Source organism: Oreochromis niloticus, linkage group LG10 (genome assembly GCF_001858045.2).
Source record: "Oreochromis niloticus isolate F11D_XX linkage group LG10, O_niloticus_UMD_NMBU, whole genome shotgun sequence".
Lineage (NCBI taxonomy): Eukaryota > Metazoa > Chordata > Actinopteri > Cichliformes > Cichlidae > Oreochromis > Oreochromis niloticus.
Window position 1 is genome coordinate 31,974,691 of NC_031975.2, and position 23,996 is coordinate 31,998,686.

A 23,996-nucleotide genomic window follows, 5' to 3' on the forward strand; every position below is an offset into this window, starting at 1 on the left:
CGAAAGACCTGATTAAGTCTAAAAGCATCCTGCAGTCTTTTTCAGTACAACCTTACTGTAATACATGTTTGTTTGACTGTTGCCTTCAAACACTTCTACACATTCAGGAGTTAAGCAACCAAACTTGGCACACAGGTAGATCTTCAGCCCCTGAAGGTTTTTATCCATATCAGATATTACGACATCATCACATTGCATAGTAACAACCTACGAATGAGCTAAGACGACCCAAGTGTAGCATTTCAAAACTTCTCACACCTACAAAAAGCATTACGTGACTTTATTTTCATAATATTGATGTCTTATGACACAGCGACCTAACAACAAACTAAAATCACAGACCAAACACTGCTGTAGCTTGGATGTGTACTAGTGAGGTTTAAAAGAAGTGAAATTACTTTGTGATTGGCTGCAGCCAATCACGTTACACCCAGTTATTTATCAGTGGTGTTTACTGCACAAGACTTTTGCTCTTTGACTTCAGCTTTAAGGCAGCACTTCCTCCCAGTCAACATCCTGGAAAAAAACTACAGCAAGTCTGCCAAGAAGCACTGCCTCGAGGACAAACTCCACCCTTCTCCTTAGTCCAAGAAAATGCAACTGCGTGCTTGAATCTTACAAACCAAAACCTGAGAGATGACTACATTTAAGTTCTTGGTTTGTAAGATCATTCAATAGTAACTAAATCTGGAGATTAATTGGAAAAATATTCACATATAACACTTTATAATTACATACTTAACCTAACATTCCAGTCAAATGTTGTTCATTTCATTTATCACTGCATATAAATGATAAAGGTAGGTTACTGTAACACTCGGGTGTTCTGTTTAGTCTGGAAAATAAATACATTTCTTTAACATTATGTTGCTTTTCTAATTATGTGAATGAAAAAAAGAGATCATCAACCTCTTTTATGATAAAGCTTTTCCTTTTTTAATAAAAATTCCATTTGAAAATATACACGTGATAAAGTCTGACAGGTGAGATCACAAACATTTACAAGACATTCACTGTATGTAGAGAAGAACAAAAGAAGCAAAGATTTGACTGATTTTACTCACTCATACCACTGCTTTACTCATCCATGTGCCACTAAATAGGTTTACAAGCACTAAAGTAACGAGATTACTGAAAGTCTCATCTGGGCCTTACTCTGGAGGCATGTAGCTTCCTGTTCTGATATCATGTTAATATTTTGCCTGTTAAAGTGGACTGAAAATCAGCTTTTCCTCACAGTGTCTCAGTTTAACAGTCTGAAGTCAAGTAAAATTCTTGCAACTTCTGAAATGTGAGGACTAAAAAGTTTTTGTCACATATCATCCTAAAGTGAACAATTTCATTAAAAAAGAGAAGAAAAAAAACCCCCACTCAGTGCTGGAAACCAGCTCCAGGATGCTGCAGAGACCAGGAAAATCAGGTTTAACTACCATACACAGAAACCAGGACTGCTACATTCACAGCTTTATCCATTACAATCAGCATTACTGTAACCTGGCTGACTAAACCTCTGTCACCTGAAGAAGATCCTGAGTGAACTGAAGACACTGGGCCTTAATATGCAAACAGGTGATCTGCTGAACCTGTTTCACATTACAAACATGTTGCTTTAACCCTTTGGGCCATCAGGCAGTAAAAAGAAAAGCAAAGCACTCAGTTCATGCTTCTGTTTGCTTGCAGAGACTTTGGGCTACAATTTTAAAGTGCACCCATTTCATCTGCAGTGGTAGATGTTCATGTTAAACATGGCCATCGTCAGCAGGCTACCACTCAGAAGAAAGTGTGCTTTAAAGTTGGAGGGCACTGCACCAAGGCCAATCAGGAATCATCATTATGAGCTCTTAACAAAGAAAAGCCACTCTAACAGAGCTCGAGAATAAAATATGGAGCTGGAAATGAACATAATCCACTTTAACGAGACAAAACACACCTAACCAAAAAACAAACAAATTACAGGATCTATTTATAAGATTGGGTGGCGTCACATCAGTGACTTTCTTATATCTCAAAAAGAAAAACACACTTAATTTAGTAAAGAGTAAGAAATCCAAGGCTTCAGTGAAACAACAGTGCAAAGACCCAGAATAGACTTATCAATGCTAAATTTGTTTTGATTAGTAAAACATGAGCTGATCACATGATACAAACTGAGTGAATCAGGGTCAGTTTGATGACATCTGAGCTGATGTGAGGCTAAGAACCAAACCCCATGAAACCAAGGCTTCTGTTGAAGTGGGCACCAATGGCTCCTGAAGTCTCATTTAACCTTCTCATGTACAAAGTTCAAGTCTTAAATAAAGACAAAACTTTCCTGGTTGAAAAATCTGTTCAAAATATAAAAACATTTTTTGATTTTTTTTTTAAAATAAAAAACTGAAAGTTTTAAGAAGCACATGGACATAGAAAGGTCTCAGGACGAGTTATTCCACTAACACGTTAAAAAATAAACATAAAAAATCCAGAATCTGCTCTCAAAGTCAGAATTTCATCCTGTTTGTGACATCTTTATTTCAGCCTCCTGACTTTACTGAAATATTGATGGATGGCAGTTTTAAATAAATGGTTACTTCTTGCTATAACTGACTGAATAAGAAACTCTGCAAGACTACAAGTGTCTCACAATTTGGAGTCCAAAGTAAAAACATTTGATTCTACTCAAACAGCTTGTTAAAACTTTTCCTTAACTACTTAATCTCCATCTTTAAATTAATTTAACAGGCTAAAAGTAGATGGTTTAAAAGTCTCTAAAAATCACCATGAAGAAAGCTGCTTAAAGACATGGAAACATCTGAGGACACTTAAGCTAATAGTTTTCTACCGTGGTCCACGTTGAGTTCTACATGCTGTGAGTCGTGAACTTCCCTGAGCTCAAAATCTGGACTTTGTCGACTCAGTTTGAAAATTCCCAATTTCCAGCTTCAATTAAATGCAGCATTAAAACTGTGTGATACTAAAAATGGACTCAAACTAAAGGAGCACTTCCTTTAAGCAATCATGGTGCCATATTCATGCATGCATTCACAAGCCGAGTTCAGCAGCAGCTCCGGTTCGAGGGTTTTAAGCTCACACAAAAAAAGTTGTCATATTTAAATCAGCACAAAATCCGAGACAGTTTTATGATCAGTAACATTGGAGCTGTCGCTGTGAGGAACACCAGCTGTTTCTACACCTCATTAGTTCGTGCTACACTCATAATATTTATAGTTTAGTGTTTGGATCAAATAAGAAGATTTCACTCTAACAACATTGAAACAATATTAAATTGAAAACAAACTTCTACAAATATAATATAATTTGAAAATGTCCTCCTTGAAGTATATTTAGTGTTAAAAAAATGACTATTTTCCACACTGACAGAACAGTTTGTATCCTGTATCTTCCTGCTGCAGCTCTTCATAGAGCTAAATGAAATATTTAAACCACAACACTCAAGAATATTTCACAAAAAAAAAAGAAAAAAGGAAAGAAAGACTATTCTGTGTGAGAAGACAATGCACACAAAGTCAGCATTATATTTAGTACCTCTGTTATTTAACTCGGGCTTTTGTTTAAAGAGTTTGAAAAAACTTGTTTTATAAATATATATTTGCAGTGATGAGCTCAACAGCATCTTTGTCAAAGGTGAAAAATGTGTTTTTCCCCAAATACAGAGCTCCACCCACCACAAAGTTAGTCTAGGACATCGTGTGGTTGTCCTTTAACGACTGACCAATCCTTCGACAGATGGAAATCACCTGCAGAGATTCCTTTTGGTTCAGAGTCCAATCACAACAGGGAATTATTTGATGGACTGGAAGTTGCTAGCAACATCTCTCATTGAGATTTCTCTGATTTTCAGTGAACTTTAGCTTTAAGAAGGCAAACAGCAAGGTGCAGGATGAATGTTTCAGTCTGTAGTTCAGGATTTTTGGTCCACATCCCCGAAGTCAGTGTCCAATAAAACGTCGTCCTCAGTACTCCTCTTTGATGTTCAGAGCTAGAGAAGGAGACACCAGCCCATTGCTTCCACTGCTACTTGTCACCATTGCGACGTTGCTGCTCCCATTTGCATGGAGGCCATTGCCTCCACCTCCTCCGCCGCTGCCGTTACTGCCGGTGGGAGGGGTTGGCGTAGTGGTAGAGGAAGCCGGCTGCTGGAGTTTCTTCTTGTTGATCTTGCGCTCCTTTGCTCGCCGGTTCTGAAACCAAATCTTTACCTGGGATAGGAAAAAGGTCAGACATTGTTTACAGATTAACATGAATTATTCAAACACTTCCAACTATTGCACGTTTTTTTTCAGTAACATATTACTGTTTCTGCACGATCAGTAAGAATTTGAACTCTGAGACCTGACTTATAATTAGTGACAGCAGTCTGAGCTCTGAAATCTAAGATTATATTTGGGAAAAATATAAACCGTTCTTCGGTTTTTGTTCCCCGATTGCCAACACTCTACGATCATCACAAATGAGGACTTTAACAGTGTTAAAGGCTTCGTTGTTTTTGCTTAAAGGAACTCGTCTCACTTCTAAGCTACAGGAGATGCCAGAATTAAAAAACAAAACAACCCCCCACCTGCCCAATGATCAGAAGCCTCTCTGAGTGTCTCTACATCCATACTGCTTTTGAAAACTGCAGTTTTTTCTTTTTTGAATTGGATCCAGCCTGACTAATTAATCACCGAATGTATGCAGATGATACACTCGTTTTTGTGTATATCAGGTCTGAACAGTAAGCATTATTTATAGGCCAAAGATCCAGATGTGACACCTTACTCATGTTTGCCTTAGTGTCAAGAAATGAAGAAGTGCATTAATAATCCCAGTGCCGAGATAAATGCGAGGGTTTATTGACTTCACCTTCAAGTTGTGCAGTTAAAACAAACGAGAATCTCACTTTGTTTTCCTCATACTGGACAAAATCTATATTTTGACATAATGTCAGTGCTAAAAATCATCATGTTAGTTTAAAAGGGCAATCAAATAATTTCAGTGGTCTTCAGTAACAGGACAAGACATTTAGCTTTTGTGTACCTGTCTCTCTGACAGACTGAGTGCCGTGGCAAGCTCCGCCTTCCTTCTGATGGTGATGTATTTGCTGTAGTGAAACTCCTTCTCGAGCTCGAGCCGCTGGTGGTCGGTGTAAACCACTCGGTATTTGTCCTTAGTTCGTGTCTTTCCATCTGAAAAAACAAACAAAACATTTTTTAAAAACTGATTATATGAAAAGCTTAAGTCTCTTCTGCAGGATGCGCCCCCTGCAGGTAATCACTGCAAAGTTAAAGGGGGCTCACGTCAGTTTAACTTTTCTCGCTGCATCACTCAGCTCATGCTGGATTTGTGCATTATCTGCTGAATTTCTGAAGCAATTTTAGCAGAAAGATGAATAATTTAGCTACAATTAGCCAAGCTACACCATGTGTTTACTTGTCAAGTAATCACAATACAACTACTCCAAGTCCCATAAAAGCATATTACTCTGTTAGAGGCTATTCCTCTACATAAGTAGTGTGCACTGAAGTCATAATTTATATGGCTTCAGTGCACACAGGACATCTCACACCTCCATGTTTAATCATCTGCTTCAGCTACACAAAAATCACACCAGCTATTAGTGTGTAAAAGTGTGAATGAAGCGTATGTAGTGGAAGCATTTTATATTATGTGCTATAAACCTGTGAGACAAACTGCTGTAACCCTGATGGAGCTGCGTGTTCTTACCATGACTCCTGTATTCAAATTGACTCCCCGCCTCGGCTGCATTTGCATAAAACAGAGCCCTATCTGCTTTTATTCCTTTATGGTCCCGGTGTTCGTGTGTTACTGTGAACGCTGAAAATGAAACGAGCTGTTCAAACATTCAGTTAAATATTAAACTTTGAAAATTGGTTATATACCACACTGTTCCTCCACCTTAACTCAGGTGCCTACATTACCCACAATGCAAGTGGACTCCCAAAACACCCAAGAGCTTAAAGTCAGAGTGCTTTTAACCAATACGTCAATGGATCCCATGAATAACTCACACAGTTAGCTTATTTAGCAACATTTTTGGGTTATTTGCAAACACTTCATAGTATGCAATGCATTATTTATGTTATTATTTTTTAAAAAGAAAAAGAAACCCCTGAAATAATCCACTCTTATATGAAAAAGATTACATAACACAATAGTTGTTAATGTGTCTCAGAATCAGGACAAAAAGATCAAAGGTTTGAGTTTTGCATGTTGACCTCGAACACCTCATGACACCTGCTGTGAGAAAAGCACAGTGAAATGTAATCAGTCGTGTTTCGGCTTCAAAGCTCGGTTCTCTTTAACACAAATCTACTCTGTTACCTACATTGGTTACTTTGTTACTTTAACTGTCAAGAAATACATAAATCTTAAGGTCACGCTGTCTGAAAAATGATGTATTCATATCTGGGAACTGCTTTGATTATCTTCTGTGCTGTAGGGGGAAAAAAAACAAACAAACAAAAACAAATCGAACATCTTCATTGGTGGATTTTGAGAAAATCCAGAGACTGAAAGTCATTCATCTATTTTCAGTGTTTTGTATCCTTTTAAAATTATTATTTATTTGGAAGGATTTATTGAAACTCTGCTTTTCAAAAATTGCAATAAATAAAGAGTCAGTTCAGAAGGAAGTCACTGAGTTTGTGCCTTCTAGAAGCATTTGGTAAGTGAACCACGGAAATAATCTAAGGCATGATTTTTGTTGAATTGGGAATGCAACTTCAAAACTAAAACATGAAAAAGAAAGAAGCTAAAGAAATCATTTCACAGCTTTAAACAAGAAAATAAACCTACTTTGTGTGTATGTGTGCACACAACAGGAAGACAGTTGTGTTAAAGTTAATTAAAAAGGCCTTCATGGCTCTTTAACACGCTCTGATTCAATATTAACACTAAACACACAACAGCTCAATAAGCAGCGTGGCACCCCCGTCTGTGCTCTAATCGCTCACCGGGGCGAATTAAAACTCAAACATTTTAGTTCAAGAGGGAACATCTGTCTGAACTTTAGAGTTTCTGCTTCATTTGTTGGAAAGTAAAAACCAACAGTTTGATTCTCCTTCAGCTGATAAAGAGCCGAGAGAGCGGAGACGCTAATGAAGGAGCGTAAATCAAAAAGACAGAGAGGTTTACTCACAGCACAGACTGAGCCAAAGATGGGCTTTCAGAGGCACCGAGAGCTAAAACTGATGAGCAAATACAAGAAAAATAAGGAATCTTTACTCATTTCCTAATTTCTGCTTTAACAAAACCTGGTTCTGATTTCATGTGTGCTTCTTGTGGATGTTAACTCACAATTATGAGATGTATCTACAACAGGCAAACTGATACGACTCTAAACAATATGGAAATGTTGGAAAAAGCAAACACGAGTCACACAAACAAACTATTCACTCTAAACTTACAGTCAATAACAGAAAAGTGCTGTATTTTTACAGCTTCTATTGCAGAGTTACAGCTGATTACCAGGAATAAATGTGCAGCTCTTTACTGTATTCTTACATCTTATTTTTAACAGTAAATTCCTGCAAATGATGACCTCATCGTCAAATGCTCCAATGTGCATTTTCCCATGCAGCAGTTTACTATAAAACTACAGCTGAATACAGCTCAGATTTCACTCCAAACACCCGTCGAGATTTCGAGTGTTGCATTTTTATCCTTCTCAGAAGCAAGTGGGGAATTTACAAGCGCACATCTCTCGACTCCGTGGATGTAAACCACTATTTTTTCTTCACACTACAAATAAAAACACCCATAAAAGTCAACATGCATACAGAAGAGTCTTGCGTTTAAGTGCCGCGCGCAGCCGTAAAGCATGAAAATACAAAGAGTACGGGAATAAAACAGCTCCTCAAGTCTCACCCAATAAAAACAGAAGCAGTAAATTATACTAATAAGAGTACAAAACAAAATATTCACATCCACAATAGAGTAGAAGATGAAATTAACTTAACCATCACCCGAGGAAAGTACTTCATATACTCAGAGAATGAAATGAGATCCAGTGGAGGAATGTAAGATTGACCCGACTGTTTGTTATTCCCTCTCTCTGTCACTGACAGAGCGTGAGGTCATTTTTAGAGCTTTCTCCTGTAGGTCATGTGCACCTTCAGTTTTGGGACTTTCTCACTGACAAAAATATTGACTCTTGCAGGTGTAGTCCGCAGGGATGGGCGGTTAATCAGATGTTAGTCTCACGGATGATTTTAGCTTTAAATACTTCTGAAAACAGCATCATCTGCATCAAACTGCTATTCTTTGGGCTTTTTTTTTAGCTTTTGAAAAAAAGCCCAAAGTTAGTTGCCAACAGCTGCAACTCTCACCCGCCTGCATCTTTCTTTACAGACCTGCACAGCTGCAGACTTCCTGCGGTGGCGGTAGGTCGACTGCTACCTTTGAGTTGGCTTCATGTTCAGAAACACCTGATAGTCCGGCTCTAACTCCTTGAAGAAAGATGCTTTATCCTCTAACATCCCTTATTTATTTTTCATTCATATTTAAAATGAAAAACACATATTTAAGTTAAAGGATAATAGAGACTATTATTAATTTTTTTGACATAATATATCAGAATCAGAGAGCTGTGTTCAGGCTTTTCTTTGTGATGTCTCTAAACCTTCTATATTAACAGGATCCTTTACGATAAAGAGTTTTTAAAAGGCTTTAAAACAATTATTTAATATAAAATAATAAATGATGTTTAAAGTCTGGTGCAGTGCCACTTTTCATGTATATGAATTAGGGAATCAGGCTCCCTATGGAACGTTTTCTACACCAGATTCATGCATTTTCTATTAGATATTTTAATCACCTGTGGCCCCCGCCTCCCCTGTTCTGTGCCACCCTACTGTAAAATTCCTGGATACACCCCTGCTTAAAATGGACTCTGGTGTTTAACCTCTTACTGACCTCTCATCTCTGCAGGTTTCTAACAAATCCTTTTAAATTTTCAATCATAAATGCAACTTCAGACCATTTCAGGGAAATAAACCCGAAGGTAGTTTTTAGCCAGGTGTGTGAAACCCAAGACGTACCCCAAACACCCAGTCAGATCTTACTGAGCCTGTGCTATTGTTTTATATTAGAAAGTAAGATTAAAAAAAGAAAGCTCCTCCTGTGTTCCAGCCAATCCTGCTGTTCAGTTTGATTTACTGATTTTATTTTATTGCTTTTAATTATCATCACTAAAAAACGCATTAAGAAGCGAGGCTGAAGTTATTTAACAATCATTTCTTTAGAGCTGATAAGATGTTTTGTGACATGTAAGAGCTGCAGAAACCTCGAAGCCTGAGCAAAATTCACACTTCCCACTTCAAAGTGGGAACTATCTTGTCGGCTCTTGTTTTCTCCGCCCAGGGACAAGCGGAGGACAAAGGCCGAGCTCAGCCTGCCCGGAGTCACGACCAGCGGGGCGCATTTACATCACAAGGCTTCAAACCGGCTTCACCCGTTTGATCCGGAGACAGGCCGGGACCCGGACCCGGTGGGAACGCTTCAGCAGTCATGTCCTGACAGCGGCACCAGCTCATTCTGCAGGTTCAAACCTCCACGACGAATAAACATCGAGTACGAGTCAAAATCGGTGCAAAGAAGTGAAACATGCGATTCTGATGAAGAAAAGGTTTCAAAAATAGTCTGAAGGGGACGAAAGGAAATATTGGGCAATAAAATAAAAATAAAATAGCGCCAGGGAATCAAATTAAGCCGAACTGAGGTGAAGCTGCGTGACATGTGGAGCTTTTAATCTGAAAGTCTTAAGGAAACCAAAACATTAAAAATAATGAAAGCGGTTTAAAATAAATAAATAAATAAATAAATAAATAAATAAATAAATAGAGCGTCAGTGATGAGTTTCAAATTTAAATTCATTAAATTAAGTTCCAGGGTGAAGGCAATTACATCCAGATAATAAAATAAAAACGATCTGGGAAATCTTTCAGGAATAAATCTGCACAAGAAAAGGGGGAAAACGGAATTTAAGTAAATATAAAGTTTAAGCCTTGAAAACGTCAATTATGCGGATTAATAACATGTTTAATTCATTTTATTTTTACTGTGAGCATGAGTGGCTACATGCAGCTTATTTATAATATCTATGAAAGGAAAATCATCTCATCATAAGGAAAAGAATCCATTATCAGGATCATAAAGGAGGGGCTCGTTTTTTGTTAACCAAACTTCATCTCAGGCCGATTAATCGATTATAAGCGTGTGTGTTTCGTGCCGGGCTGCCGCTATCTCCAACCCGAGTACACATGTGCAGACATTTGAGTATCACTGCGTCTCATATCAGCCTCATATTAAAATGTCAAACAGACTGTTGGAGCTCGGTTTGCTTCAAGAATAAAATAAAACGGCAAGCAGCTGAAAAGTGATGAGTAAGCGGTTAAAGGCGGAAACATGAGCGGGTTTAAGGTAAAAACCTGGATATTGTTGGGGTGTTCGTTAGCTTAGCTGAGCGGGAGCAGATACATCAGCGGCATTAAGAGGGAACAGGTGTGGAGGTCTTACTGGGGTTGCTGGGCGGCGCGGAGGTGCGGATCCACTCGTACGGGGTCCTCCTCCGCGGGGAGCCGGGGGACAGTGGCCCCGCGGAGGCGTTCAGGGAGGCGGGGATCAGCGCAGGCGGCTGGCCAGGGAACTCCGTGGGCCCGAATCCCAGGGTGGTGCCCACCGCACCGGTCACGGAGGAGGCCGCGGGAGGCGCGTAGGGATGCGAGGACCAGTCGTCCCGCGCGGGCGGAGGAGGCGGGTATGCCGGGCTCCAGCCGCCGGCCGCCGGCGGAGCTTGCTGGGCCGGGTGCTGCTCGTTGCCGATGCCGTGGTGGTGGTGGTGGTAGGAGGCGAAGTCCGGGTACTGCGGGGGGGCGGGCACCGAGAAGTTCTGCGGGCTGAGGCTCAGGCCCGGGTGGCGCGTGACCGGGTTCTGGTGCGGGTACATGGCGGGGTCCTTGTCCAGCTGCAGGTAGCTCACGTACATCTTTCCAGGTGAGGGGACTCCCTCAGCATACTGCGGATCCAGCCTGCCTCTCTCACCTGGTCTGCAGGTAAACTTCAGTCTCTGAGTGCGCGCGTGTCTACCTGTCCACACCTCCACCTGCTCGCACGCCCTCTCTCTCTCTCTGTGGCGTCTCCATCAGCTGCCTGCTAAAAAACTGCAGCAGTCACATGTTCACTTTTATTGCTCTTATCTCCCTCCCTCACCTCTCCTCACCCGCCCCCCACACTCTCTCTCTTCCTCTCGCGCTCTTCTTCCTCTCTTCACTTCCACCCACTCCTCCTCTTCCTCCTCACATCATCCTCGTTATTTTAAAACTAAAACCTCTTTTTAAATTAAACCCCGATAAAAATTGAGACTCCACAGCAGGTTTTTCCCACGCTCGCCTCCTCCTCCTCCCCCGGCCTGCAGGCTCCTCTCTATCGGCCTCCATTTGCATGACAGTCCGCTGCTGGACTTCAAAGGCCTCCATCAAACGGACGGAGACGATCCGACAAATGACAGAAAACAGCTAACATGTCCTCAGAGAGACGGCAGACCGAGACATCCATCATTTTTTAATCATGACACTTTCAATATGATCTTTTCTTCATATAGACAAGTTTATTTGGCGAGCTTGAATTTCTTTTTCAAAAAGCTGAAATTTAAATGGAAGAAATCTTAAAATGTGAACTGGAACTGAGAAAAAAATCTGATATCAAAGTGTTTATAATTAAAATACATGCAATCACAATATAAACACTTATATCACATATTAAATATCAAATAAATAAAGTTTTTCAAACAAAAGACTTTAATAACTTCGTAAATCATCAGGCTTTAAACGATTTTTACATCCGACGTGTAAAAATGATTCATTTCTTGATGAATTCTGCATTTGAGGGAAAAATAGAACATTTTCTTCATGTGGACAAAATGTATAAAGATCATGAACGAAGCATTTAAACTTTGGATTCCTATTTTTTTTAATCCGTATGAAGGAGTGTAAATAAAACATCATCTGTGTTCATCAAAGTATTTAAAGGGTTAAACTATTTATCTTTGATCAGCTGATCTGTTAGGAGGTTAATATTGATCATTTTCATCTGTTTTATATGTCTGTCTGTGAGACACATTTCCCTCATTTTGCTCTCCAAATTTAATGATTTCTAATAAATGATTCAAATCTGAATATTTCACAGGCAGATGAACAGAAGCAGCTTTTCACTTTAGGTTAATTATTTTTTCTCTGTCAAAATTCATATTGTGTTTATTTGTGCAGCATCATTCAAATATAATAACTAAAATAAAACTGTTTAAAAAAGAGGATAACTGGATGAAAAATAAAAGAACTAATATTTACAGGTCAAACACATTTTTCCTTTGTTTTATTTATTTATGTATTATTCTCAAATTTGTGTTTTTAAATGTTTTCATCTACCATATATCTTAATGAATATGAATATTATATCTTTGACTACTAAAAAATTATCTGTTGCAGTTCATGTAAAATATAAAATGAAATGTGAAAAAGATAAAAATAAATAAATCAAAAAAACTTTTTAGTGTTTTGTAAAAACGTTATTTTTACTTCAAAGTACAAATAAAGTTAAAATAAAATGAATCCCAATCTGTCAAATTTTGAAAGAAACCGTTTCATATTAAAATCAAGTATTTTTTTATTTTGTTTGTTCAATTTAGTTTAATTTACCATGGTTTTATAAATATAAATAATATAAATGATAAAAGCAGATTAAATATATTTTACTCCATTTAATGTCAAACAGAGAATAAAAAATAAAAACAAGAATCTTAAATATGTATAAAAATAAAAAATGCAGGTCTGGAGGAAAAAGGGGTCGATAAAGTCGCCTCCAGGGACAAAGGAAGCAGGAAGGTCGAGTGGAGGTCAGCAGCAGCTTCGTCTCCTTCCTGAACTGAAAGTAAAGAGAAAGAGGGCGCGACTGTTTCACAGCACACTGACAGAAGCTAACGTGAGGCTTCAGTGGGTTTAAATGTCTTAAAACATTAAAGTTTGGATGATTTATGGAGCTGCAGTGTAGGAGAGAAGGAGGAGAAACTCTTCACTCATTTTACCATGGAGACGGGGACGATGGTTAATCAAATAAATTTATATGTTTATTGCATTATTGTAGCCTGTATACAAAAGATGGAGCGAGGGACGTAGCCACGGTAACAGCACTCGCTGTTTACTGAACATTTTGAGGCGTCAGCGTTGCTGTTTTGGATGCTCCCATGTTTGATTTTTGGAGTTAGACGTTGAGCATATTTGGATGAGAGGGTGGACTGCGAGTGTATCCCTGCTAATATGAAAGCTTCTTCAAAGTGATGGACATTTTAACGAATCAATCACTATGATCAGAAAAACAAAAAACATGTACGTCATTCTGCATGATGAGTATTTTTACTTTAGGTACTGATTTGGACTGATAGATTTGGATGCTACAACTTTGACTGAGTCTGAATAGTTACTTTGTCACGTTATAAAACAGTTATTTCAAACAAAATGATGCTTAATTATTCCATAAAAAATAAAGTAAAATTATACTACAAAAACTTTTCTTTGGAATTATATTAGAATCTGTTGTTTTAAAAGAAATAACAATAAAATTAATGACAGACCATTATTAAAAATACAAGTTAATGTCATAAAATGTAAGAAAAACCCCGTATACACCCACAGACACTATGAGAGATAAATGTAGACAGTGTGTAGATACTTTTTTACCATTGCGAGTTATTAGCATGTCCTGAATAATCCTCCCGAGCCTCAGAGTTATTTACTTTACTTATTTTATTCAATCTGACATGAAATGACAGTGTGAGTCCAAAAACTCATCAGGCCACTTTATTAGGTACACATTGCTAGTGCCGGTTTAGGTCCCCCCGCCCAGGAGCTTCCTAAACTCTGCATGCTTCAGATTCAATAATTCAGAGATTTTGGGCTGTGTTGATGTGATGGCGTCCCACAGTTGATGTGCTTTGCCATACACATGACAAAACACACTGAGATTTTTAAAAATTGTCAGAAAACAACTATTTTACCATCCACATGATCAGTTTTACTCTAAATTTTCATCATTTTGGAATTCATGTTTTGATTGTTGGGAAGTCAAATATACATTTTAGAAACGTCTAAAATCTTCTGTGTCTTGTATTTAATATAGAACTTGAGAGGATTGCATGAACTCATTATGAAAGTGTAAAGACTCCAGAGATCATGTGACCAGGTGCATTTCTGGGGTGACCTGCCAGGGACAATCAGCAAAGTGAGCGAAAAAACACAGGAAGGACATCCAGTGAGGGCATTGCATGTACAAAAAAAAAGAAAAAAGTCAATTATTTATATCCATTATTAATGTTGATAATTTAACACCTCACCATGAGGCTCAGATCCTCTGCTGTCCTGCGCTGAACAGCAGTTCCACTTTTTTAGCAGCTGAACTGATCAGAGCGGCCTGATCAGCTGACAGGCTGAGTCCCCGTTTACACCAACACCTAACGCCAGTATACAGTCAGCTGTGAACTGAAATCTGATGTTTTCATCACAATTTATATTATTTGAGCTACACGTCTGTCTCTGTTTCTTGTTCTTCGTTGGTCTGAGAAGCAGCGCCACCTGCTGTTTGTCTGGTGAACCAAATCCAGATGTTTACAGAACAGAAAACAGAATTCTGGATTAATTTTTAATATTATTTTGAGGATTTTCTAGAAACGTGTATAAAAGTGTGTGACATTTGAATGAAAACATACAGACATGTTTCATGTAAAAAAATGTGTGTAAGCATCATGTGGGGCGCTAAAAAAGTAGAAATGTGCTCTGAAAAGATTACTTTAAATGAAAAATACAACTAAAGTTAAACATTTTACTATTTTTTGTTATCATTTATGATCTCGAATGCTTTTCCATTCCAGATAACTGCATTTGTCATTATTAACAATTTACATACAAATATGCTGCTGATTTAAAATGTAAATATCTATTTAAGTATTTATCAGGAACTTTTATTACTCCTCAAACCTTTTAATTATTTAATGGTGATTTCAAAGCTCTTTTAAACTTTTTAAACAAATCTGCAAATAAACAAATTTTTGGTCCCTGCCTTGCTCATCAGCACCGTGCTGCAGGGATTTAAACCAGCAACCCTGCAGCAGAAGCCGCCCTTCTCCCTGTCCTCCGATCGCCCCTCCGCTGCCCTCCTGAAGAGGAATTATCTGCGTCTTTATGGATTTATGGGAGATTTATTGTTTTACACTGATGAGTATTTAGTTTAGTCTGCTGCAGTAAAAATCACATAAAAGCCACAATAATTCACACCAGCATTTATGTTTTCAAGTGTTTGATAGTTCTTATATCGATATCGCGTCATGTGAGGAGCTTCTGGTTAAACTGCTTCTGTATGACCAATATTTAGAACATGAATATTTATTTTCTCTCTCTCATGTGTGTGTGTATATATATATTGTGTGTGTGTGTGTGTATAAAACATCTATGGTTTGATTTCTTCGCATTCTTACTGACATCCTATGAGAATTCAACGTTAATAGCAGCTTTAGAAATATATTCACATGTTGAATCCTTATTGTTCCTGCTTTTTGTGTGTCTGTATATGTATAATTAACAGAATACAGATGACAGATTTTTGTTTCATTTTTTAATTTAATTTAATAAGATACATAAAAGTTATACTTTTATATTATTATTATTATTACACAAAAACAATATTGAAAGTTTTGTGTTGTATTTAGTAACATGTTGTAGCATTAGCAGCACTCGTTGTGACTCAGAGCTGCAACTGGTTATAAAAACAGAAGGCAGACAAATCTCATTATCTAAATATAAACATTTCATATATTTGTGATATTTATTATCGGGGCCTTTCCATGCTAACATGCAGACAGTGAATGATGAACATAAACATAAAGCAAAGGTCGATAAAACACCTGATTAAATGGAATATGACATAAACACATTTACAGAACTTTGGGTAAAATTTAAATTTATCTAAAAAAAGAAAAGGAATAATAAAAAATCATATGAATTCTTAGCATGTTGCACATTTTCAAACATTTCTGACAATGCTAATGCTTGTTGTAAAAGCAGCTACCTGTGCAATAAACACTGGTGTTTGTAATATTATAGCCCAGTTTTATAAAATTCATTGAGGCAGCGTGTAGTAATGAAAAAGATAAAAATATAGAACAACAACAAACAATAATGTTTTATATTTAATCAAATGTACCTAAAATAAGAAGAAACTGTGACCCTCAGCGTTTCTTCCTGTGTCTATGATAGTTTTCCTTTCGTAGGTTGGTATTAACCTCCCACTTATGATTTCATATTTTACAGCTGTAAAACTACAGACTAATCTCAGGACGGACGGGTTGGTTAATGACCTCTCACAGAATGAGCACGTCCAGACTCGAAGGTGATCTTTCTTTATTTCCTTTATTTAAACAGGTCAAAGCCTCTGTGAGGTCAAAAAGCTGGAAACTTTAATAATGTAAAAACACAACAAACAAACAAACTGAGGTTGGGGACGAGTTTAAAAATCGTCACGATCTCTACGAGCTTTACATTCTTCTAAAGACAAAACAAAATGAGAGACAACAAAGAAGAATTACAGAAAGAAACAAGAGAGAAGATAAGGATGATTGCATGTGTGAACTCGCTTCCATTTTGTTTCTGTTTCCCACTGTCACCTGTCTCCAGGTAAACCATTAACCAGCAAACAGCCATAAAACTCCACTTTATGGAAAGTTTGATGATGGTGGTTGTAAACAGCGAAGGCTTTTATTGCCTCGCTGGCTGTTGTTGCTCACCTTGACACAATTTGCATGCAAGAAAGAAATGCGGACGAAGGTCGGGCTGAACCCCACCCACCGCCTCAAAGAAGCTGCTGCTTCCCGTCAGGTTTACGTCTTTGTAAAACAAATTGCTTCTAAAATGCCTTAAAATGAGCTTTTTGTGATTCATGGTTCAAAATAATCGCTGCTTATCTACCAGTTTATGCTCTTTCTGAAATAAGTGCTTCTAGCTCTGCCTGTTTAAAGCCCACTTCCTCCTGACTGGTCGGCTATATCCACAGTGTTACTGGATCATTAATGTTCATTAATGAAGTTATTGCTTCGAAGTTGCAGCTGGAGATGATTTTAATGCTGGCAGATTTATCTGTAAGAACACAGAATGTTTATATCAAAAATCTGTAGTGTAAGAAATAATCGAAATAGAGGTTTTGGATATTAAATCCAGAATATAGCAGCGGGTGGAAGAGAAAAGATGGCCTTTTTGTAATTAAAGTTGTTTTTTTTTTTAACATTTAAACAAACATAACAACACAAAACACACTCAGTGAGGAAGAAAGAGAAGAAAAACGGGGGGGTTGAATTAAGGGTCTTGTTGTACACACAAAACCCTTAATTCTCAATCCAGACTGTATCTCACATTGAAAACAAAAACTGTCCCATTGTTCTGTTAGAGTCTCTGTCTGCTGCTCAGTCTTCCAGCATTTTCAGGGTTGGAGTCCGAGGCTCTTTCCAAAGTGTTAAAATAAGACGAAGACACGTCACAAGCACAGTGTTTAACACTCTGAAGCCTGCTTTGTCTAACTGTGGCACCTCACCTCTGTCCCCCATTAGGCACAATCTCGGTGATCTAGGCAATTTAAATTTCACTCAGCCCTCCATATATTTTAAAACATGTTCCCATACTGGGGAGACCAGTGGACGTTCCCATAAAGCATGTACTAGCGTACCTTTTGTTTCTTGGCACTTCCAACACAGGTCATCTTTACTAATTCCCATTTTATAAAGTCCCGTTGGTGTGTAATAGTACATGTAACAATGTAGATGGACACTAATCGATGCATATGGGTGGGAGTCATATTTCAAAGGGGTGGGGTAAGGATCTGCAGTCTGGATGGCCCTTTGTGCCTCTTTCTTCTCTCACGCTGCCCTCTTAAAACCATCTTTCTTCTGACTGGCCAACTTCTGGAAACCTGCCGAGGGGCAGGAGAGTTGAAGGGCAGTGGATTACACACTGACATTGTTTCTGGTCCACGTGTCTCCTACACTGGGTCAGGCTCTCTCATCTTTTGGTGCTGCAGTTCTGTTTCTTTCTTTATTTTTAAAAGAAACTCTTTATTGGTTGTTTTTGTTCACTCGGCTTTTTATTAGTTTTATTAGTATTATTTGCTCAGCAAATTTATTCACAGCAAAAGCAAAATTATTAATGATTCACGTCATTTCTGTGCAGAAAATGCAGACTAAATGAGCTAAATGTCACATACAAGGATGATTCTGGTGTGTATGTACATATATAAAAGAAATCCCCGCTCGCCCCCGTGGGCGCTCTTTGTCCTTCATGCTTGGGTCCTCTACCAGAGGCCTGGGAGCTTGAGGGTCCTGTGCAGTATCTTAGCTGTTCCTACGACTGCGCTCACGGTCTGTATAAGTAAGTAAATAAGGCATAAGCCTCTCCATAACACACTGGAGAGTCTGAAGAGCAGTTTCAGCAACAGCTTCCTTCAAACTCGCTGTCTGAGGGAATGTCACAGGTCGTTCCTTCTCGCTGCTGTCAGCTTTAATTGGGTCAGATCCACACATGTGGAAAAGTATTAATCACACCTCAGTGCACCCTGTCACCTTTGTACACCATAACATATTTGCACACATACTTGTCCTTTTATATTTATATGTATATTTATGTTTATACCTATATCTCTATAATTCTCTATTTATTTTAATATTTATCTATCATAAGTCTGTTTCTACACTCATTTTCTCATCATATTTGAGTACTTGATTTTTGTTGTATATTTGTTGCCATGACAACTCAGTTTCCCTCTGGAATGTATAAAGTTCCTCTGATTCTGATGTATGACAATGTTGCAATTCAAGGGTAAAAATCATATAAAGGATGATATCTAAGATGTGTGTGTGTGTTTTTAGAAAATAAAAAAGTATTAGTTTTCTTTATTTTCTTGATTATATGAATTAATGTGTGTATGCCTAGTTCTACTAAATGAAAAGAAAAAACTTCTTTGGGGGCTGACATCGAACATAAAGGTGTATCAGCACCCACCCAGAATGGTGATGTAAGACTCGAAAATAAGAAAGGCAGCAAAGAATGTGACGTTCCGTCCCACAAAGACCTTTTTTTTTTAGCTTAATTTCCACATCCAATGCTACATTTTAATCTTTAAGCCTTAGATTGCATACAGAATACCTGTGCTGCCACACCACCTCTACACTAACCTCTTACAGATGCTTGCTTCTGTGTTTTACTCTCCCTGTTGTCTTGACTTGTTCCACTTTTCCTTGAATCCTGTGTAAATGCCTAACCTTTGCCCTGGGCATCCTTTTTGAATTACTTATAATTTTGTTATTGAAAAATTTAGTTTCTCTGTTCTTACATTTTTTTAGATCCATTTAATCCAGGTAATCTTTATAAAAGCTATCCATATGTTCTATGAAGACATGTCCGCTATTGTTACTGTCGGTTCCTGAAAGTGTGACGTCAGTGAGCGGTTTTACTTTTTTTTTTTTAATACTTTATTTAAATATCAAAATTTACAATTACAAATACACACAATATAAACACCATACACAAATTATTCACGTTATGTTTTACATTTTACAAGGATAAAAACTCCCACGGCAAGACGTTACATAGTTTCATATCTATGGTTTTCCTCCTCCTCAAGTCCGCTACAATATTTTTACATACTACGGAACTACTTATCATTTTTTGTTCTATAACCCCTTTAGCCCTTGTTTTCCATATGTGTACATTTATAATGCACATCACCAACCAAAACAATCTTCTTTTATTTTCACTCATCTTTTCTTTAAACAAACCATATCTTACTGCTTTTGTATTATTTTCAATATCAAATCCGAGTTTATCCATCTTCTGTCTTATTTCAACCGTCCTGTAACATGATATCAATAGATGATCAAGAGTTTCGTCCTCGTCACAATTCTCCATAGGGCATTTCTTTGTAGTAACGAAGCAACTCCACTGAAACACAGCTCTTACTGGGAGACGTCCGACAGAGATAAGCCACACTGTATCTCTCATGTTCTCGGATATCACTTTGTATATGTTTTTAACTATTTTCTGATTTTCTTCTTTTTCAGCAAACTTATATTGTATCATACCTTCGTTTTTTATTAAATTGATTTTATTATATATTTGTTTTGAGTTTAATTGTAAAAGGTTTAAACCACACAGTTTCCACCGATCCCCGAACACAAGTTCAAAGTATGGCACTCCCGTGAGCGGTTTTACGTCTCTCCGTAGAGACGGTTGCAATTTGAAAAACATGGGCGGGGCCTTGTTAAAATTCGCGCTGTTTTCTCTGTTACGTCCGCAGACGGGAAACAAATATACAGCCTCTGCTAAGCAAGCGTTACTCAACTTTGATCGTTCGAGGAAAGACCTGTAACCATGAGTGGAAGGGGCAAGGGTGGCAAAGGACTCGGGAAAGGAGGCGCCAAGCGTCACCGTAAAGTTCTCCGTGATAACATCCAGGGAATCACCAAACCCGCCATCCGCCGTCTGGCTCGCCGTGGCGGAGTAAAGCGTATCTCTGGTCTGATCTACGAGGAGACCCGCGGTGTGCTGAAGGTGTTCCTGGAGAACGTGATCCGTGACGCAGTCACCTACACCGAGCACGCCAAGCGGAAGACCGTGACCGCCATGGACGTGGTGTACGCTCTGAAGAGACAGGGCCGCACTCTGTACGGCTTCGGCGGTTAAAGGCATTCATACCAACTAAAGTAACTAAACGGCTCTTTTAAGAGCCACACACCTCACTGTAAGAGCTTTGGTTTAAGTGTTGTATAAATTGTGTAGTCTTACTTTCCCTTGGTTGGGTGTTCAGTAGTGATGGCCAAATGAAGCTTACTGAAGCTTGTATTGAAAACTCGAAGCTTTTCAACAGTCCTCTCTGGTGACATCTTGTGGCTAAAAATATGAAGAGCAGCTTGAATCCACAAAATAAAACCAACTGCTTCATAATGATTGCCCACTCTACAGAGTGGAATTCTGTCTGTGTTGCTTTGAACGCGTATTTTTTGGTGTTTAAAAAAAAAAAAAATGTAGTTTATTTGTTTAAATAATTCTGACCAGTAAACTTTCCTGGTTTGAACATGCACCATGGTTTGGTCTTTCTTTGCTTGTGACTTCTTGATGTTGGTAAATACAATAATTGAAAAATACCACGTTACATATAACATACATATAATAATGCACATTATGCAGTATGCTTCTGCTGTGAGGTCCTGCCTCCATGTACTTATGCAGTTAATCGAGGGGTATATTTATAAATAATATTATATTAGGGAAATTTTCCTATATATATTTGTGACCTGGGAGTAGAATTGATTGTGAAATGGAAAGGGAAAATGCTTATGAAATTGCAAATTAAAAACATGATGCATTTAAGGAAACCCTTTTTCATTTTTATTTAAGAAGAGAATTTGTCCCACTGTGCGATGGCCGAACCTCTTCCTTTTCGTTAAGATAATTTCTCCTGCCTTAAGGAAAATCCCTTCACATGGAACAGAAGAGGCTGGAGTGCAGAGAAACTTGTAGAGATGCAGTTATACAGTCTACCTGGGCTCCACAAACTATCAGCTAAAGAGAATAAATAAATAAAATTGCTGCACATTTTGTAGACTAACATTTTAAGATTATTTTTTAAAATAATATATATCTTTTTATAACATTAGATGTTACGAGTCAAATGGAAGTTTTTCTAAAGTTATTTAATGATAGTTATATTATGAAAAGCAGATTTTTGACATTTTACGTTTTTCCCGTTTTCAGATAAAATAAAGACGCACAAAACAAAAGCAAACACCCAGAACACAAAGCTGGAAAACCCACCGACCAAAATCAACTCAAAATACTCCCACACAACAGAACCAAATCTCTCAGTAGAATGATCAGTGGTTCGCTATCTGTCACCATCAAAACACTCCACAAATCCCGTAAATGATTCACTTCGTTCCATTTGAATCAGGTACCGAAGCAGTTACGTGCGTAATGAAGCTTCGGACGTCACCGGTCACGTGACTTTTGCCAAACGAAGCAAGCTTCGACACAGTGCTTCTGAACCAGTGTGTTGTTTTTTTCGACACGCGCTCCGGAGCGTCAGCTTCAAGCGGGCCATCACTAGTGTTCAGTGTACATACATTTTAGCTTCCCCCAAATCATAAGCAGCTTATGTGTTGGAAGGCTGTATGTTACAACTCATGTGATTATCTGTTCAAAACTGATAATCACTGTTTAAATAAACAGATACGTTAACTTCCCGCAGTAGCTAAAACTCGTTTCAGCGTTTCTTTTTACACTAAAACTAATTTTTTTTTTTTTGGGGGGGGGGGGGGGTACGTGGGATTGAGGAGCTAGCCCTTTAGAGTAGTTGATTAAGTTAATTGCTGTACTCAGCGTCAGACTCTGGAGCTTATTCCAAATGTGGGTGTGAGGCAGGGTTCATCGTGGACAGGTTTTCCATTGCAGGGGTAACATGGAGGCAATTTTATTTTCCACAAGCCTGGCGTGGAACAAAAGTAGTAACAGTCTCACAAGGGTAAATAACATTCACAAAAATACTTTCATAAGAGTTTGATACAGGTCTGGTTTGAATGTTGTACTGAAATGACTACAGTATGTCCACAATTACAGGTCTAACGCTCTGAACTCTGCACAGAAGAATAAAAAAGTTAAAGCTGTTGTCTTGTTTGGAGATGTTTCCAGTGATATGTGTTCACATTAACAGACAATATGACTGAATACACAATAAGTAATATAAATACAGTTATTCTGGTGATTGCTATGTTGTCAAATACAGGATTTACATTTAACTTACCACAGTAACTAAAACTCGTTTCAGCTTTTCTTTTACACTAAAACTAGTTTTTTGGGTACGTGGGATTGAGGAGCTAGACCTTACTTTAAGCAGAAGGTCCTTTCTTTTTTCCATTGTGCGACTGCCAGTAACTTTTCACCCACTAAAGACTGGGAGCAACAGCTCGACCAATAGCAGGCGAGGAACTGCACAGCCGTATTTGCATACAGCGGAAATAAAAGAGAGCCGCTCTGCGCTGACGAGCACATTCTCTGCTGTGAAGTAGCGAAGAAAGAAAATGCCTGAACCCGCCAAGTCCGCGCCCAAGAAGGGCTCCAAGAAAGCCGTGACTAAAACCGCCGGCAAGGGCGGCAAGAAGAAGAGAAAGACCAGGAAGGAGAGCTATGCCATCTACGTGTACAAGGTGCTGAAGCAGGTGCACCCCGACACCGGCATCTCCTCCAAGGCCATGAGCATCATGAACTCGTTCGTCAACGACATCTTCGAGCGCATCGCCGCTGAGGCCTCCCGCCTGGCTCACTACAACAAGCGTTCCACCATCACCTCCAGGGAGATCCAGACCGCCGTGCGTCTCCTGCTGCCCGGTGAGCTGGCCAAGCACGCCGTATCCGAGGGCACCAAGGCTGTGACCAAGTACACCAGCTCCAAGTAAACTGCAGCTCTACTGCACTCACCCAACGGCTCTTTTCAGAGCCACCCACCTCTTCAGAAGAGCACATCCTGATGTTTTCCACTGCTGTTGTGTTGAATAATAATGAGAAACCCTACACACGGTTATTCTTTTTAATTATTAAATGGTACAATGACACAGTCTTAAATCTGCTAATGACATCAAAGAAGTGTATTCTGCAGGGATTGGTGATGCATAGCTCCCAAGAGCAGTCAGCACTGTTCTTCTTTAGACTGTTCCTAAAGACTGTACATTGGAGTGAACGATAAAATTCACACTGGCTGCTTTCATTTACATGTTTTCATATGACGCTGTTGTATAGTACTATATTCCATGTGGAATTTTCAGAACATGCTCCATAATTCTAAGACAAAGCCATCATAATAAAAAAACCTTTTGCTATGACAATTTTGCCAGTTTCTGTCAATTTTATTGTCAGTGTTCCATA

At 38.5% G+C, this 23,996-nt stretch overlaps 3 protein-coding genes across 4 annotated transcripts; 2 read left to right on the top strand and 1 right to left on the bottom strand.

The window, feature by feature from the left end:
- Positions 1-912: 912 nt before the first annotated feature.
- LOC100696948 (homeobox protein CDX-1) lies at positions 913-11,162 on the bottom strand. 2 transcript variants are annotated; one of them, XM_005465113.4, is made up of 4 exons: positions 10,513-11,162; positions 5,701-5,811; positions 5,014-5,162; positions 913-4,196 (listed from the first exon to the last, which is right to left on the bottom strand). In XM_005465113.4, exons 1-4 carry the CDS (start codon positions 10,979-10,981, stop codon positions 3,951-3,953), a joined length of 975 nt encoding a protein of 324 aa, XP_005465170.1. In that variant the 5' UTR covers positions 10,982-11,162; the 3' UTR covers positions 913-3,950. The 2 variants fall into 2 exon arrangements, with proteins under 2 accessions (XP_005465170.1, XP_003459584.1); XM_003459536.5 differs by lacking the exon at positions 5,701-5,811 and having other exon boundaries at positions 10,513-11,161.
- Positions 11,163-20,399: 9,237 nt separating this feature from the next.
- LOC100694836 (histone H4) lies at positions 20,400-20,810 on the top strand. Its single transcript, XM_003459529.5, has one exon. It carries the CDS (start codon positions 20,451-20,453, stop codon positions 20,760-20,762), a length of 312 nt encoding a protein of 103 aa, XP_003459577.1. The 5' UTR covers positions 20,400-20,450; the 3' UTR covers positions 20,763-20,810.
- Positions 20,811-23,114: 2,304 nt separating this feature from the next.
- On the top strand, positions 23,115-23,956 carry LOC100694569 (histone H2B 1/2). Its single transcript, XM_003459528.5, has one exon. It carries the CDS (start codon positions 23,156-23,158, stop codon positions 23,528-23,530), a length of 375 nt encoding a protein of 124 aa, XP_003459576.1. The 5' UTR covers positions 23,115-23,155; the 3' UTR covers positions 23,531-23,956.
- The last annotated feature ends 40 nt before the right edge of the window (positions 23,957-23,996 follow it).